A 13,003-nucleotide genomic window follows, 5' to 3' on the forward strand; every position below is an offset into this window, starting at 1 on the left:
TTTCTTTTCCAGTACCTACCAGCTCATTTCTCCCTTGATAATTCATTAATACGTCACTTGAATACCTTCAGAAAAATGCAGTTTGTGCAAGTTACTCTTCCATCTCACCAAGCTATTTCCTGAAAATTTGCTGAAGACTGCACTGTATGACTATGGTAGCTAGCAATCTTGCTGACTTTAAAGTCCTTTGCCTGTAGAAAAAGGCAGGGGGAAAAAATCATTCATAGAAGGCCTGTGGATATACAATGCTTGAAAGCTGAAGTTGTATGAAGTCTGACTTTGTGACATGAATTCACTGACTAGAAGAATATGCTGTGTTGATAATATATATTTTAATATCTGTCATGGAAAAGTTTGAACTGCTCTAATAGTGCTCTTAATGCTTAAAGATAATGAAGAATTAGGATCTGATTCTAAAAGTCACACCTGAGAAACAGTTACCTTTGTTTGCTCTCAGTTTGGACTGCTATATATGCTGTAAGAAGCACTTCTCCATTGCAGAAATGAGGCACCTCTGATTATCTCTCTGCCCAAACAGCAGTGCTAGAACTTGTTCTACTCTTTTTTTTCTATTTGATAATTTGTTATAATTTAAAGGGATTATCCACTCCACTTAATCCTCTCTTCTGTCAATTTACCCAGATTATGGGATATAAAGATCAACAGAAGTTTTTAATTGGAAATTTTTTTCAGATTCAGCAGAAGCTACAGGCTTTGTCGGAAGAGAAGAAAAATGTATACAATGCATGGAGACAGAAGAAGGAGTGGCTGGAGAAAATACACCAAGAACAAATGTTCTACAAGGATTGGGATCACCTTGACATGCTCCTGAACTCACAGGAGGTGAGCAAATTATGAACTTGAAATAAGCAGTTAGAACTCTTCAAGCATGTGAACTCTTTCAAACTAAAAAGGCCACTAGTGTTCACCTACAGCTTAAAATCCTCGTGCCTAAGTACAGACAAGATAGTTTCTTTTTTTGGTATTTTTTGTGTCGTAGTATCACTTGGAGGCTGTAGCAATGTGCAAGAAGATCTCCTTTCTTATGGGGCTTAGGTGTGGAACAGAAACAAGCAGATGATCCTTACCTGAAAGATAATTCACTGCAAATATACGTAAGAGGGAACATAATAGCATCACAACAGAAGAGGGAGACAAGAGTCCAATATTAGTCCACTTTGCAAACAGATCTCAGCTTGCCAGCTGCTTAACCACTGGCAAATTTGGTAGGATTCAAAGAGAAAGGAAATTGTAAAGAGGGTTTGAAGGGATTTTACTTTGCAGGTGTTGCCAGAATTCTCACCTCAGGCTGAGAGTTATGCTGGGAAAATGCAACAAGGGGAAAATGGATGTCAGCAGTGTGAGTTAATACAGGAAAGTGGATTGACTTCTCAGTTCTGCAAGGGCATTGATAGGAGTGTGTAGAACAACAATGAAAGAATTTTTAAGGAGTATTTACTTCTGTTTTATGCAGTTGAGGAAAACGAGCTAATGAAAAAGGCCCTGTCATGAAAAAAAGTTGGCAGATATAACCAATGCAAAGAGACAGGAGGATGTTCTTATTATAAGCATTTTGCAGCTTTTGAAATAGATTTTTTTTTTTCACCATTATTGAATTATATTTTGTCTTTCTTGTACTTTCTTTGATTCTTGTAACTATTTCAAAAGGTTCCATTTCAAGGTCTGGCATTTGCTGTTACAAAACTGAGTGCAGTCACTGAAAATTCATGAATTGATGGATTGCTGCAATTGTACTGAGACTTGGCATACAAACCATACCAATGGGTTGCAGGTTGCCAGACTGAAGGATTGGTGCATTGCTGGAGGAGGTTGCACCTCTGGGTCATTTTTCATTGAGGAAAAATAACAATTCTCCAAGACCACTGAGAGCAAAAGATAATGGCTCTCATTTTGCACTGAGCTCTGCATTCCACTAGTGCTTTGCCACTGGCACTAAATCGTTTTGGAAACTGACTCTGAGCTGTGCCATGCAGTGATACTTAACCCTTTGTAGTACATGGGCCTGGAGCTTTCTGCTACTCCTTCCTTGAAGGAAATGCATGACTGTATAATTCTTTATAATTGGCTATTTTGGTAAGTGTGACCTGCATTCTGGATTTTGTGACATGAAGCAGAGAGTTTCATCTAGGTGTAAAATATTGCACAGTTCTGCCCACTATTTGCTGCTTATAAAGCAAATGACATGATTTGCATTATATCTATCTCAATTCCCTACCAAGCAGTCAAGCTCCTGTATAGGAGCTTATCAGGGAAAATGTAAACACTACAAAAGTTTGCCCACTGTATTTTTTCTCTTTTCATTAAATGGATGTCAGCCAACACACAGAAGCACTATCACTACAGCATCTGATTTACTCTGTGTAATGCAGGGTGTGGGAAGCTACTGTATGTAGGTAGGGGATTTTTTTGTCCCTCACTTGCAAGTCTTGGTTGCAAAAGTCTGTATTACTTATACATGGAAGGGTAATGCACCTGGCATTCCTGGTACGGCCCCAGCACTTTATCTATAGGTAAGTGGCACTTCATATTACTTCTTTGTTCAGATGAATTTGCCATTGCCATAGGCTGTGATGCAGACTGCCACAAAAGGGCTGGGTGTTCATCAGAAGCTAGGCACATTCTCCTGGTGGGATCAGAAACCAGAAGTTTCATCAGCCAAAAAAAAGCCTGAGAATGAAGATTGTGACCTTGAGGACCATGAAGAGCAGTTCTGTTATCAGAATCTTTTTCCCATAGTATCCTCTCTATGAACTTCCAAGGACGCTGGTACTCAGTTTTCTTCACTGACACAAAGCATCCGGAAGGTGGAACAGTAAAATGTGTGTACTTGGTTGTCCCTTCCAATGGCTCTTCACGCAGACCACACTTTACAGTCAAGCTGTCTTTTGCAGCTGCTGCCATCTGACATGTAGATCAGAATAAACAATTTGACAGTGATGTTCCTTAGTCACTACTTGTATTTCACTTTTCTGCAGCTGAAGAACTCTTGAAAGAGAACTCTATTCCTTTTGGATTGAATTCTGTTACTACTAAATAGAGTTAAACTGTAGCTGCATAGTGATACAGACAAGTGGGATGATAGGAAAGCAGTTTTTTTCAAACATGTTTTTAAAACAAAGCTCAGCCAGGACATCAGCTGAAGACTCTCAAACCATATTCCCATGGGAATTTCATCATTTGCTGCTTTCAGAAAGGACAAAAGGAAGAACACATTCAAAAAGATTCCTGTCAGGCAAAGAAATAGAAGCAATCTCTCCACCCTTTGCATTTCTTCTGACTTTTGTGTTTGAGTCAAGGCTCAGTTACGTGCATTTCACTTCTTATGTCTGCAAAATGTCTGTGCAAGGAAGCATGCCATAATTTTTCAATGCTAGTTTGGCTGTACTTCATATGCCATAGACCAGAAGCAAGAAACAGGGGGAGGAAGAAAGTAACAGAGGAGTATTTTAAACTAAGAACTACTACTAAGAATTGCTCTTTCATTTGCTATCTGTGCCACTGTGACAGGTTTGACTTTAAGCCAGCATCTTATATTACATCCAAGTTACTTAAGCGTTCAAAAGATTTCTGCAAAATATTATCTACCATTGTTCTGTGCTAAAGAAAATAGAGCACATGTGAAGAAAATTAGGCAAAATCTTTTTTTTTTGTTAATTCAGTTGTGCCATGGAATGGAACTTCTGTAGGAATCTCTTGTAAAAGCTGCAGACTGAGATCTCGTCATGCAGAGTGCAGACAATTAACAGCTGGAAAAGGGAAAGAAGGAAAAACATTACTTTTGCTTTGAGCAGAAACTGCATCCAATACTCTCTGCTCTGTTCTGATCTTTCACAGCAGCAGATCCACTGCTCAGGTTAGCCACTTTTCTTTTTTTCACAGATGAAATAACAGCAAGTTTTCAGGCTGTCTCTGGCAGGCACTTTTGGCTCCCTCCTACTCTGTCTGCAGTCTCACTGTCAGAACACTCAGGGAGCAGAGCTGTGTGCTCCGTAATTTATCCTTCAGCCCATCCCACACTCATATCGCTTTGCAGACGTGACAAGCAGTGGTAGCAGTTTTAGAAGAGCTGAGATTTTTTATTTTGAATGTGGATTTTTTTTTTTTTGTTCGCATTTTTATTCCTGGAGAATGTTTATTCAACTCTCATTCCTTTGCTTCAGAGGAAGAATGGAAATTTCCAGTGCCAAAGGAAAAAGGATTAGGACTTGATTTTAAGAACAGGGGGAAAGGCAAGCTCTGTGGCTTTGAATTTTGCATCATTTAGGACTAAGCTTCAGAATGTCATACAGGGACCATCGCTGCAAACCTTCATCTGCAACCTACATCTCCACTGTGGAAGTGCTGCTCTCTTCCTGTAGAGCAATCCCACCTCCTGCTTTTGAATCTGCTGTGCAGGACAGGCCTTTTCAAAAGATGCCAGTACCAGCTTGGCATCCTCCCACTGGTCAATCAATTGCCAGGCTTGCTCCAGGAAATGCCATCTCACCACCCAGCAGTGTGTCTTACTGTTCAAGGCTAGATGTCATCCTGGCACACACAGACCAGAGGAAAGGTTTTGGGAGCGCTAGTCCCCAAAGTGTCAGTCCCTCTGAGACATCCACATGTTCCAGTGCTTGCAAGGATCCTTGGGACCATGGATATGAGAGGTCTGGCACTCAGTCAACATCTGCATCTTACAAGCAATATTCAAAAAGAGAAAAAAGTGTTCATCATATTTCCCCTGGAAAAAGTGATCCCTTGAAGCTTGCCCTATCCTTGCCCTCAGATGTTCTTTCCTGCAAAGCTCCGTCAAGCTGGACATCATGCCTAAATGTTGATCTGTCTGCTATTCCAGCTGCTTCTATGCTCCACAGAAAAAACCTGCATGCATCTCTGGAAACTTGTGATTCACTGCCACACCAACAAGGCTGTAGCCAGTGCAATGTCCAAATGTCAGACCTCCACACTTCAATGAAGCTTCACATTTCTACGTGCAGCTTGATGATAAAGCCTTTTCGAGCAGGTTCCCATGGAAGCAGTCACACTCATTCAAGTCTTCTCGTGCCACAATTAGAGAAGGTGCCTGAAACTCCCTCTGGTCTTCCAACACGATCCCAGAAACCAAAACAAGGTTTTCCTTCAGGTGGGTCGCCAGCTCTTCAAATCACAAGATTTCATGTGACTTCCTCCAAGTATCCTGGCCTTCCGCAGCAGACTTTATCCAAAGACATATGGCTGTCCCCAGCTATGCTGACTGGAAGAGAAAATTCAGCAAGTGGGAATGAGATCATGAGCAAGGATTTAAGTCCAGAGCTGATTGTCTTTCAGAATTACCCCTCATCTAGGCCAGACTTTAGGAAGACTCCATGTGATGGTCTAACACCTGCTCACCACAAGGTTTCCAAAATCACCTTGATACTTGCCACTCCTTGGACTGCTATGCCTATCCAGGTGGTAAGAGAATTTAGAAGAAGCCGAAATCCAACGATCTTTACGAAGACACATGATTCAGATAGAGCTGGTCCACCCTTTCACCCTGTGGAGATTGGGGCTGGCCTCTCTCTATCAATAAACCCTGTTTGCTGCTCAGGATTGCTTTCTAGCCACTGGACAAGATCTGGTTTGAGGCCTTCCCAGGAAACATGCACTGTAGAAAGTGTATGCCCTGACAGCCTTGTGACAAACATACCAGCTCACACCACAGCTTCAACCCACAGAGGCACAGCGCGTCCAGGGTGTCCATCTATCGCTGTCAACATTGCATCCTTTGGAACTGGGAGAAGAGTGGTGAAAATTTGCATTCCGTTCTAGGAACATTTGCAAACAGAAGACCTAAGTTGTGTTTAACCAAGCCATATTAATTTCTTTTTGTATGCATCCATGCTATGTTCAAGTTCCCTAGAGATGACTTGCAAGACAATGACAAAGCTACTTGTGTTCTGCTGTCACCAAGGCTGCAGCTACAGCTTGATCCACGTGGAGTGAAGAGAAGGACTCTGCTCTAATCGAGCTCTTAACAAGAGCTCATTTTAACCATTAGAGTGCTGTTGTTAACACAGCATGCAACTGCTTACAGACTCTGAATGACTGGGGCATAGTGATCAGCACTTTGAAGATTCAAGTCTTTAGAGTCAAAAGCTGATTTTATTCTCTGCTAGGTTGGACTTGATGATCTCAAAGGTCTTTTCCAGCCTAATCAATTCTGTGACTCTGTAGTCAGTCTGGGACCTGGAAAAAAACCTCCGTGTAGTTTTTCTATTTTGTTCTTTTCTGTTTCACTGTTTTCATTTCCTTATTTGTCAAATTGGGCTATATTTCTAAATGGTTAATTCCTGGGTTTGTAACTTTAAAAGTAAGGCTTGTTTTCAAAAGTCAAAGTATTTAAGTATGTAGGAAGAAATCACTGTTTTCCCCTCTTAGGAAAGGAGAGGTACCACCCTTTCCTGAGGGAAAATAAACAAAGGGAATTTAATGTCCACAGCACGTCAAATGTGGATAGCCCAGCAAAGTTTCTAGCAGTAAAACTAGGGGGAGTTTCCAAGGAATTTCAGACTGCTGTCAGTCAAATGTTTCATAACTAAATATTTAAATGATGATGCTGTATGGGTGTAAGATTCTGGTCTAACACCTAATACTTACAGGGTAGGGATCAATACTTCAAATTTTGAAGCAGGAGGAAATAGGTGTGAGGAAGCAACCATAGCGGTTATCAGAAAAACAGCAGTTTTATCTTTGTGGTTTTCCCATATTTATTTCCAGTATCAGATAACTATATTCTTATGCCCAGGAGACAGCATGCAGTGGGGGGAGGGAAGGAAATTTTAAATACATTCAATTTTAGAATTTTGCATATAGATGGTGAGGACAGATGCCAATTATGTCACTATGATAGAAAAAAAATGTATGTTTTCTTTTTAGAAGCAATTTTAGTGTCTTTTATTCCTCTTGTAGTTATAGTATGATACCTTCTTATAACTTTTACTGAAAGGAAGCATAGTAAAACATTTTTGTCAACATTATATAGTCATGGAACTAAGAACATTTACTTACTTTCTTAAAGCTAATTTCAGATTATTTTCATTATTATTTTTAGCATTTACTTTTATCAGAATTAAGTCAAACCAAACCTTATTCTTCTCTGTCTCAGCAGATAGTTTGGACTTGTTTACATGCTCTAAATGAAGGTTTTTAAAACTGATACTAATTTGGACTTTTAGTATATGGTTAAAACAGAAAGATTTTCTGTGTTGTTCCAGCAATCTCAGCAGCAAGCTCATGGAAGGCAGTGAGGGGCAAATTCTGTGGAGCTTGTTATACTTGAAAGAGCAAAAGCAGAAGAAGGAAGTGGATTTGCACAGATACCTAAAATATATTTTATTCTAGAGAAATAAAAACTGCAGTTTTTGGAATACAAATTCCTTCTGGGGCTGTGTCATTTTCCAGAGCAAATAAAAGTGAAGTTGTGGCATGCAGCAAACATAGTTATGTTAATGACAGAAATCTTTTGTTCAGTATTTCTACAAAAGCTAGATCTGGCAGATGCCGTCACATAACTATGTAAATAGTATTGATTTATTTAATTTTTTTTTTCTTAACTGAGCTTTGCTTTTAATTCTGCATTAATTTGTATGAGAAAGGTCTTTTTGGCAGCAGCTATGCAACGAGCTCAGATATAAGGAAAAACTCCAGTTCAGTAGGGTTAAAACATGTTTCTATGCTTTACAATGTTAGTAACTTGAAAATTTATTCCAGAAAGTTACAGAAATCTCAAAAATCATTTTGTGGTTTTAAGCATCTTTGGAAGTTGTCACTTTAAAACAAATCTGTTTTATAGTGAGTGGCCAAGTCTTTTGTGCTTTTTGTGGCTGAAAATTAAATTCCCACTGATGGACCATGATTCCTAATAGAAACAAACTTGAAAGAAATTTTCTAGCTGCTGTACTACTGTCAGAGACCGCGGTAGGTTACCTGAGGAGAGCTCTGCAGTGTGTTGTATTTGAAATCAATGTGTCTCATTCAGAGCAGAAGTTAGGAGACCTGTCTAAAATGTGCCAAAATGTGATGTAATTGGTGACAGGCCAGCATTGTGGCATGGGAACCAATTTTTATTCTGCTTTCAGACTGGTATAACAATTGCTTAAAACATTGTGGTTCTGATTATAGCAATGGCTGTTGTAATATTTCTGTGCAGAAGACAAATGGAGATGTTTTGCCTCAGCAGCTCTCCAGGCAGCAGCACTGTTGGTGCTACAGGGGCTGCTCTCCCCTGAGCACGTTGCCATTGCCTCCCCTGCAATGTATGCAGCCACTTCCCTTTTGCAGCAATTTTCTTTCTGAGCACCAGTTCTCCTACTCAGTGTCAAAACCTTGGTTGCCAAGAGCATTTGCACAGACTTCTACTTGGAGGACTTAGTCCAAAGCTTTCAGTAGCCAGGATGACTTTTTCCCAGTGCTGTAACATCCAAAGGAATTGAGCTTTAAATGCCCAGTGTCATTTGTGCTCAGTGGATTTCAGTGGGAGAAAGGCACTGAGCTCTCCGGTGGCAGCTGCTTGTGAGGCACCACCCCACAGCCCTGCTCTCAGATGTCTCTGTTCTCTTTCTCTGAGGAAAATAACCATCTTTACCAGTAGATGTCCCTTGCCTTTTTGTTCCATCAGAGGTATACGAGCAGGAAAACTAATAACTGACCCTTTCTTCAGGTATCAGTTTCACTGCTAACAGTTACAAAATAAAAGTCCTGGAGGTCAATCTTTTTTGACCAGAAATGGTAGATAAACCAGAAAATGTATCAAGAAACTACAGTATTTTTAAAGCAAGGTTTAAAACACCCAAATAGAGCTCTAGCATATGGCTCTATGTCTGTGCACCCCAAACAGCAGTGGAGAGATTTAGCTGATAACTTTTTATTTCTGTGTTAGCAGCAGTGATGTAAATACAAATGGTAAATATAAGTAGTTTAATAAAGCATTTCAGTAGACAGACCTGGAGCCCACACATTTTTCTTCAAAAGACCAAACTAAATCAAATAACTTTCTAAAAAGAGATTTCTCATCCTTTCATACCTTTGATGAGAAGGATAGATCAAAGGATTCAACTTCAAATGACAGAGTGTCCACCTTCTGATGGCACTTGTGTGAAACACAGCATAGGAGAGGCATTAATCTATTTCTTTAGACATTCTGGTGGTTTATGAGCCAGGCTTACTATAAACTTAGGGCCTGTTGTACAGTGCCCTTCCTTTCTTCTTCACTGCAATTGCTGTGATGGGAATGGATTAGCATAGAGTGGTTTGAAAATCTGCCCTGGGTATGATATTCACCTGTGCATTTTTCTATACATGCAAAATATTCACAGCCAAAAAATGGGCCAGAACGTCAGGCCAAGTCAGGCTGTCAGTCCTCTTATCCACAGCCACCATGGAGTGCTGAGTGGTGGCAGGAGTAAAAAAGTCCATCGAGCAGCTGAAAATCAAGTGTCAAAGCAAGGTAGTGGTTGAGATGTGGGGTGTGTCCAAGGGGATCAGGGCAGGATCAGTGCACCTCAATGCAGTTCAGGAACGACTGATGTCCAGGGCTGAGCCTCAGAGAGATTCCCAGATGGGAACAGGGGTCCATCCAGGGCTTTTAGTGCAGTCAGACCCTAGAAAGTAGGTGTGGATTACCCTGCACATGTGTTCAGGCTTGGGAAGCCTCTCCTGCAGAAGATGCTCTGTGGGGTTAAGCAGTTGTCCAGAGAATGACCATCATGGCTGCTTTTCTAAAGTAGCTTTAAAAGAACATCTTTTCCCTCATAAAAATCCACCCTGTTAGACTGCTACAGGACTGTGATGTTTTGCAAAGGAAGAGTGATCTCTGTAGATGATTTTTTTTTTCCTGTGCACATCTATGGCTTAAAGTCACCGATTTACCCATGTCCTTTACTAGCCCTTTTCCAAAACATTTAGCATTTTGTGTTGTTTCCCTGATTCTGTTTCTTTCTTGCCTCGTGATTCTTTTACACTATATCATTGATCTCAAATTCTTCTTCCATCTCTGTTAATTGCACTTTACCCAGGCAAAGTTACTGATTGGAATTTCTTATCCTTGTCCAAATATTGGTGATTCTGTGAGCTCACTAAATGGATTACACATTACACGCTGCTGATAAATGCCATCACTCACAGCAGGCTGATTTCCCAAAGTCTGTCCAGCCATAGTCACTTCATTGTGAACCTTATCCATGAGTAGTCTTTGCTCATGTCCCATCAGAGCCTGTAACTGGGGATTTTATCCTGCTGTTGTCTCACTGCTGAACAAGAAAAAATCCAGTGGGCAATTACATCCAATTAAAATGAATAAATTCCTGTCAAACTGTAGAAAAGCATCTTTTTTTCTTGATAACTATATTCTTTATTCTTTGGCAAAACTGGACATAGCATAATGTATGGGACAAGTAATTGGGCATTCATTTTTCTTAACACCAGAACAGGGTACGTGAATACTGCAGTGCCTTTGAAATGTGTGAATTAGTTGGAAAATGTGCACATTTGCACAGTATTAAAAGGTGCAGAGATCAGATTCTTTAAATCCACATTTGTTATTTATTATTTGTTGTTTTGGATGCAGTCTTTCTGCATTAGAGATTGGCAGAACAGACAATAAATAAAATTAATGCAGATAGGTTGAATTGATGGCCTGAAAAAATGACAGATGTAATGCACTTGGCACAGATGCAGGCTATGACATTTTTCAGGAACTATCAGCTGCATAAATCGACAGCATTACTTCTGAAAAGTTTCTGGAAGCTCATAGTAGATTGCAAGGTGAACTTTAGTTCCTGGTGTTGTATAAAAGACAAGCACTATATACAGGCACATGCTGAAGATTGCAGCTCAAAAGTCAGTCTGTTGTCTTCACTCTGGCAGCCTTATTTCTTATTACTTGTTATATCAAGTCTCTAAGTGGAAATGGCAAAAATGCAGAGCAATAAGAATAACCAGAATTAAAACGACACAGCTGTTATGGAATAATCAATCAGATCACTATAGTTTTCACCTAGAGAAGACAGAAACCCCAGTATGCAAAAGGTCTATAAACATGCACAAGCCTGAAGCAAACGTAAAAGGAATCATCTCATGGGTGTGATCAAGAGGGCAGTATGTAACAAGGTGTAGCAATAGCCATGCATTTTCAGGCTAGATGGTTGGAAAATCCTGCTAATGTTGGAGGTAATAAAGCACTGGTGACAGGCTGCAAAGTCTCTGTTTTGGGAAATCTTCTAAGAAGGAATCATATGGACATCTGTCAAACATGACAGTGATCTTCCTTGAGATTACAAGGTTGGTTTAGATTTCTGGAATTCACTGCTTTGTGACTTAGTGATTGTGATAAGGACTGAGAAGTCACTTTCCTTAGCTAGACCTGTTAATGCTTCTCTTTCTTGCTCAAAACCATGGACTTATAATAATTAATTTCTAGCTTCAGTTGCCTCCTGTTCCTTTTGTTCCCTCTCAAGTGTACTCTCAGCAGAGTTACTACCTCTTCTCCCATTTATGAATCAAGATTATGGGATAATTAATTCACTGAGAAAAATAATGAACTTTTTTATAGGTTTATTTGAAAAGCAGTGACCTCGGAAGGTCTGTAGATGAAGTAGAACAACTCATAAGGAAACATGAGGCTTTTGAGAAGCTCCTGGCATCACAAGATGAGAAGGTAAAAAATAAACAACAAATATTCTACCAGCTAGAATTCTATGAGCTAAAATTATATATATATGCTTTTTTTTTTTTTAATTATGGTAACACTTTGAATTGGTGACAGGTATGAAATGCCTGATATGCTTGAACAAAAGATAAAATTGGGAAGCTTGGGGAAATAAGAGGCAGAGCATTGGAGAACTGTCAAAACATTCCATGCCCAAGTCCTTGCAACACACAGGAAAACCACTTTGTAAGCAGAAGAGGGGGACTTACAAGAAGAAAGTAAAGCAGCCCATAATGTATTATGGATATCAGAACTTTCTGCTCTTTTCATTTAAAAAATAGTGACTTTTAAAGCAATTAAAATAGAGTAGGTATTTTACAAAATGCAGTAGATATTTTGACATTAAAGGAAGTTGTCAAATTACTTAAATGTCCATTTGGTACACAAAGCTGTACCAAACAAGCAGCTTCTCTGCACCTTTGCAATAGATCCTGAATTGCTCACCTGTGTGTAAAGGAATCTGCCTGGCTGGTGGCCACTACTGTAACTCACCAGGCTAGGGCTAAGCTTAAACCTGCAGCTATGCCTGGGTTCCCCAGAATGAGCTCCCAGGACTCTTGCCAGCTGCCTGCCTCACTGATTGCTCGTTTTGAGAGCTACATTACAACACCTGGTTTCCAGAAAGCAATAAAATCTGAGCACTCATGGAAGTCATGCTTGCTCCGTGACTCCTTGCACTGGATAATCAGTGGCATAGGCATAATTAAAGGCATAACTTTAATTAATTTATGTAGCCAGGATGCACTATAGAGTCCAGTGACAGTAATGTCATAGATGTAACACAGTGCAGGGTGAGGGGCAATGCTGGTTAACTTGTCCCTGCTGTTCTTGGCTCATTACAGAAAAAAGAGAGTACTTTAACTACAAAAGGAACTTGATTTTGTTTCTTTTATACTACTTGGAAGCATAAAAGTAATTTCTTATCTGTTGCCTCGTCAGATGATGTCTCTTCAAGAACAGGCAAGCAGGTTGGAAAAGGCTGATGGACTGGAAGGTCAAAAGATTCAGCAAAAACTGAATGTTATTCATGAGAGGAAGCGTCAGATCAAGGATCTATCCCAGAGCAGGAGAGAGAAGCTGCAGACTGCCCTTCTTCTGGCACTCTTCTACCAAAACTTGGAAGAGGTAAGAGGGTTTTAGACTGGGATGGGGATGTAAAGCAGAGAAACCACCTACCTCTACTGGATGAAGTGCTCACTCTTGCCAGACATTATTGGGTGGATGGATGATCTACTCTGGTAGATTGCAACTCCTGAC

General features: G+C 40.1%; 1 protein-coding gene across 1 annotated transcript in view; it reads left to right on the plus strand.

Moving 5' to 3' along the window:
- The window catches only part of SPTBN5 (spectrin beta, non-erythrocytic 5), an 89,171-nt gene that overhangs the window by 38,619 nt on the left and 37,549 nt on the right, over positions 1 to 13,003 (plus strand). The window contains exons 33-35 of the mRNA XM_077784151.1: positions 694 to 843; positions 11,591 to 11,695; positions 12,686 to 12,871. Coding sequence (XP_077640277.1) covers positions 694 to 843; positions 11,591 to 11,695; positions 12,686 to 12,871 — 441 coding nt within the window. The remainder of the gene's footprint in view (positions 1 to 693; positions 844 to 11,590; positions 11,696 to 12,685; positions 12,872 to 13,003) is intronic.

The sequence above is a fragment of the Lonchura striata genome, chromosome 6, assembly GCF_046129695.1.
Source record: "Lonchura striata isolate bLonStr1 chromosome 6, bLonStr1.mat, whole genome shotgun sequence".
Lineage (NCBI taxonomy): Eukaryota > Metazoa > Chordata > Aves > Passeriformes > Estrildidae > Lonchura > Lonchura striata.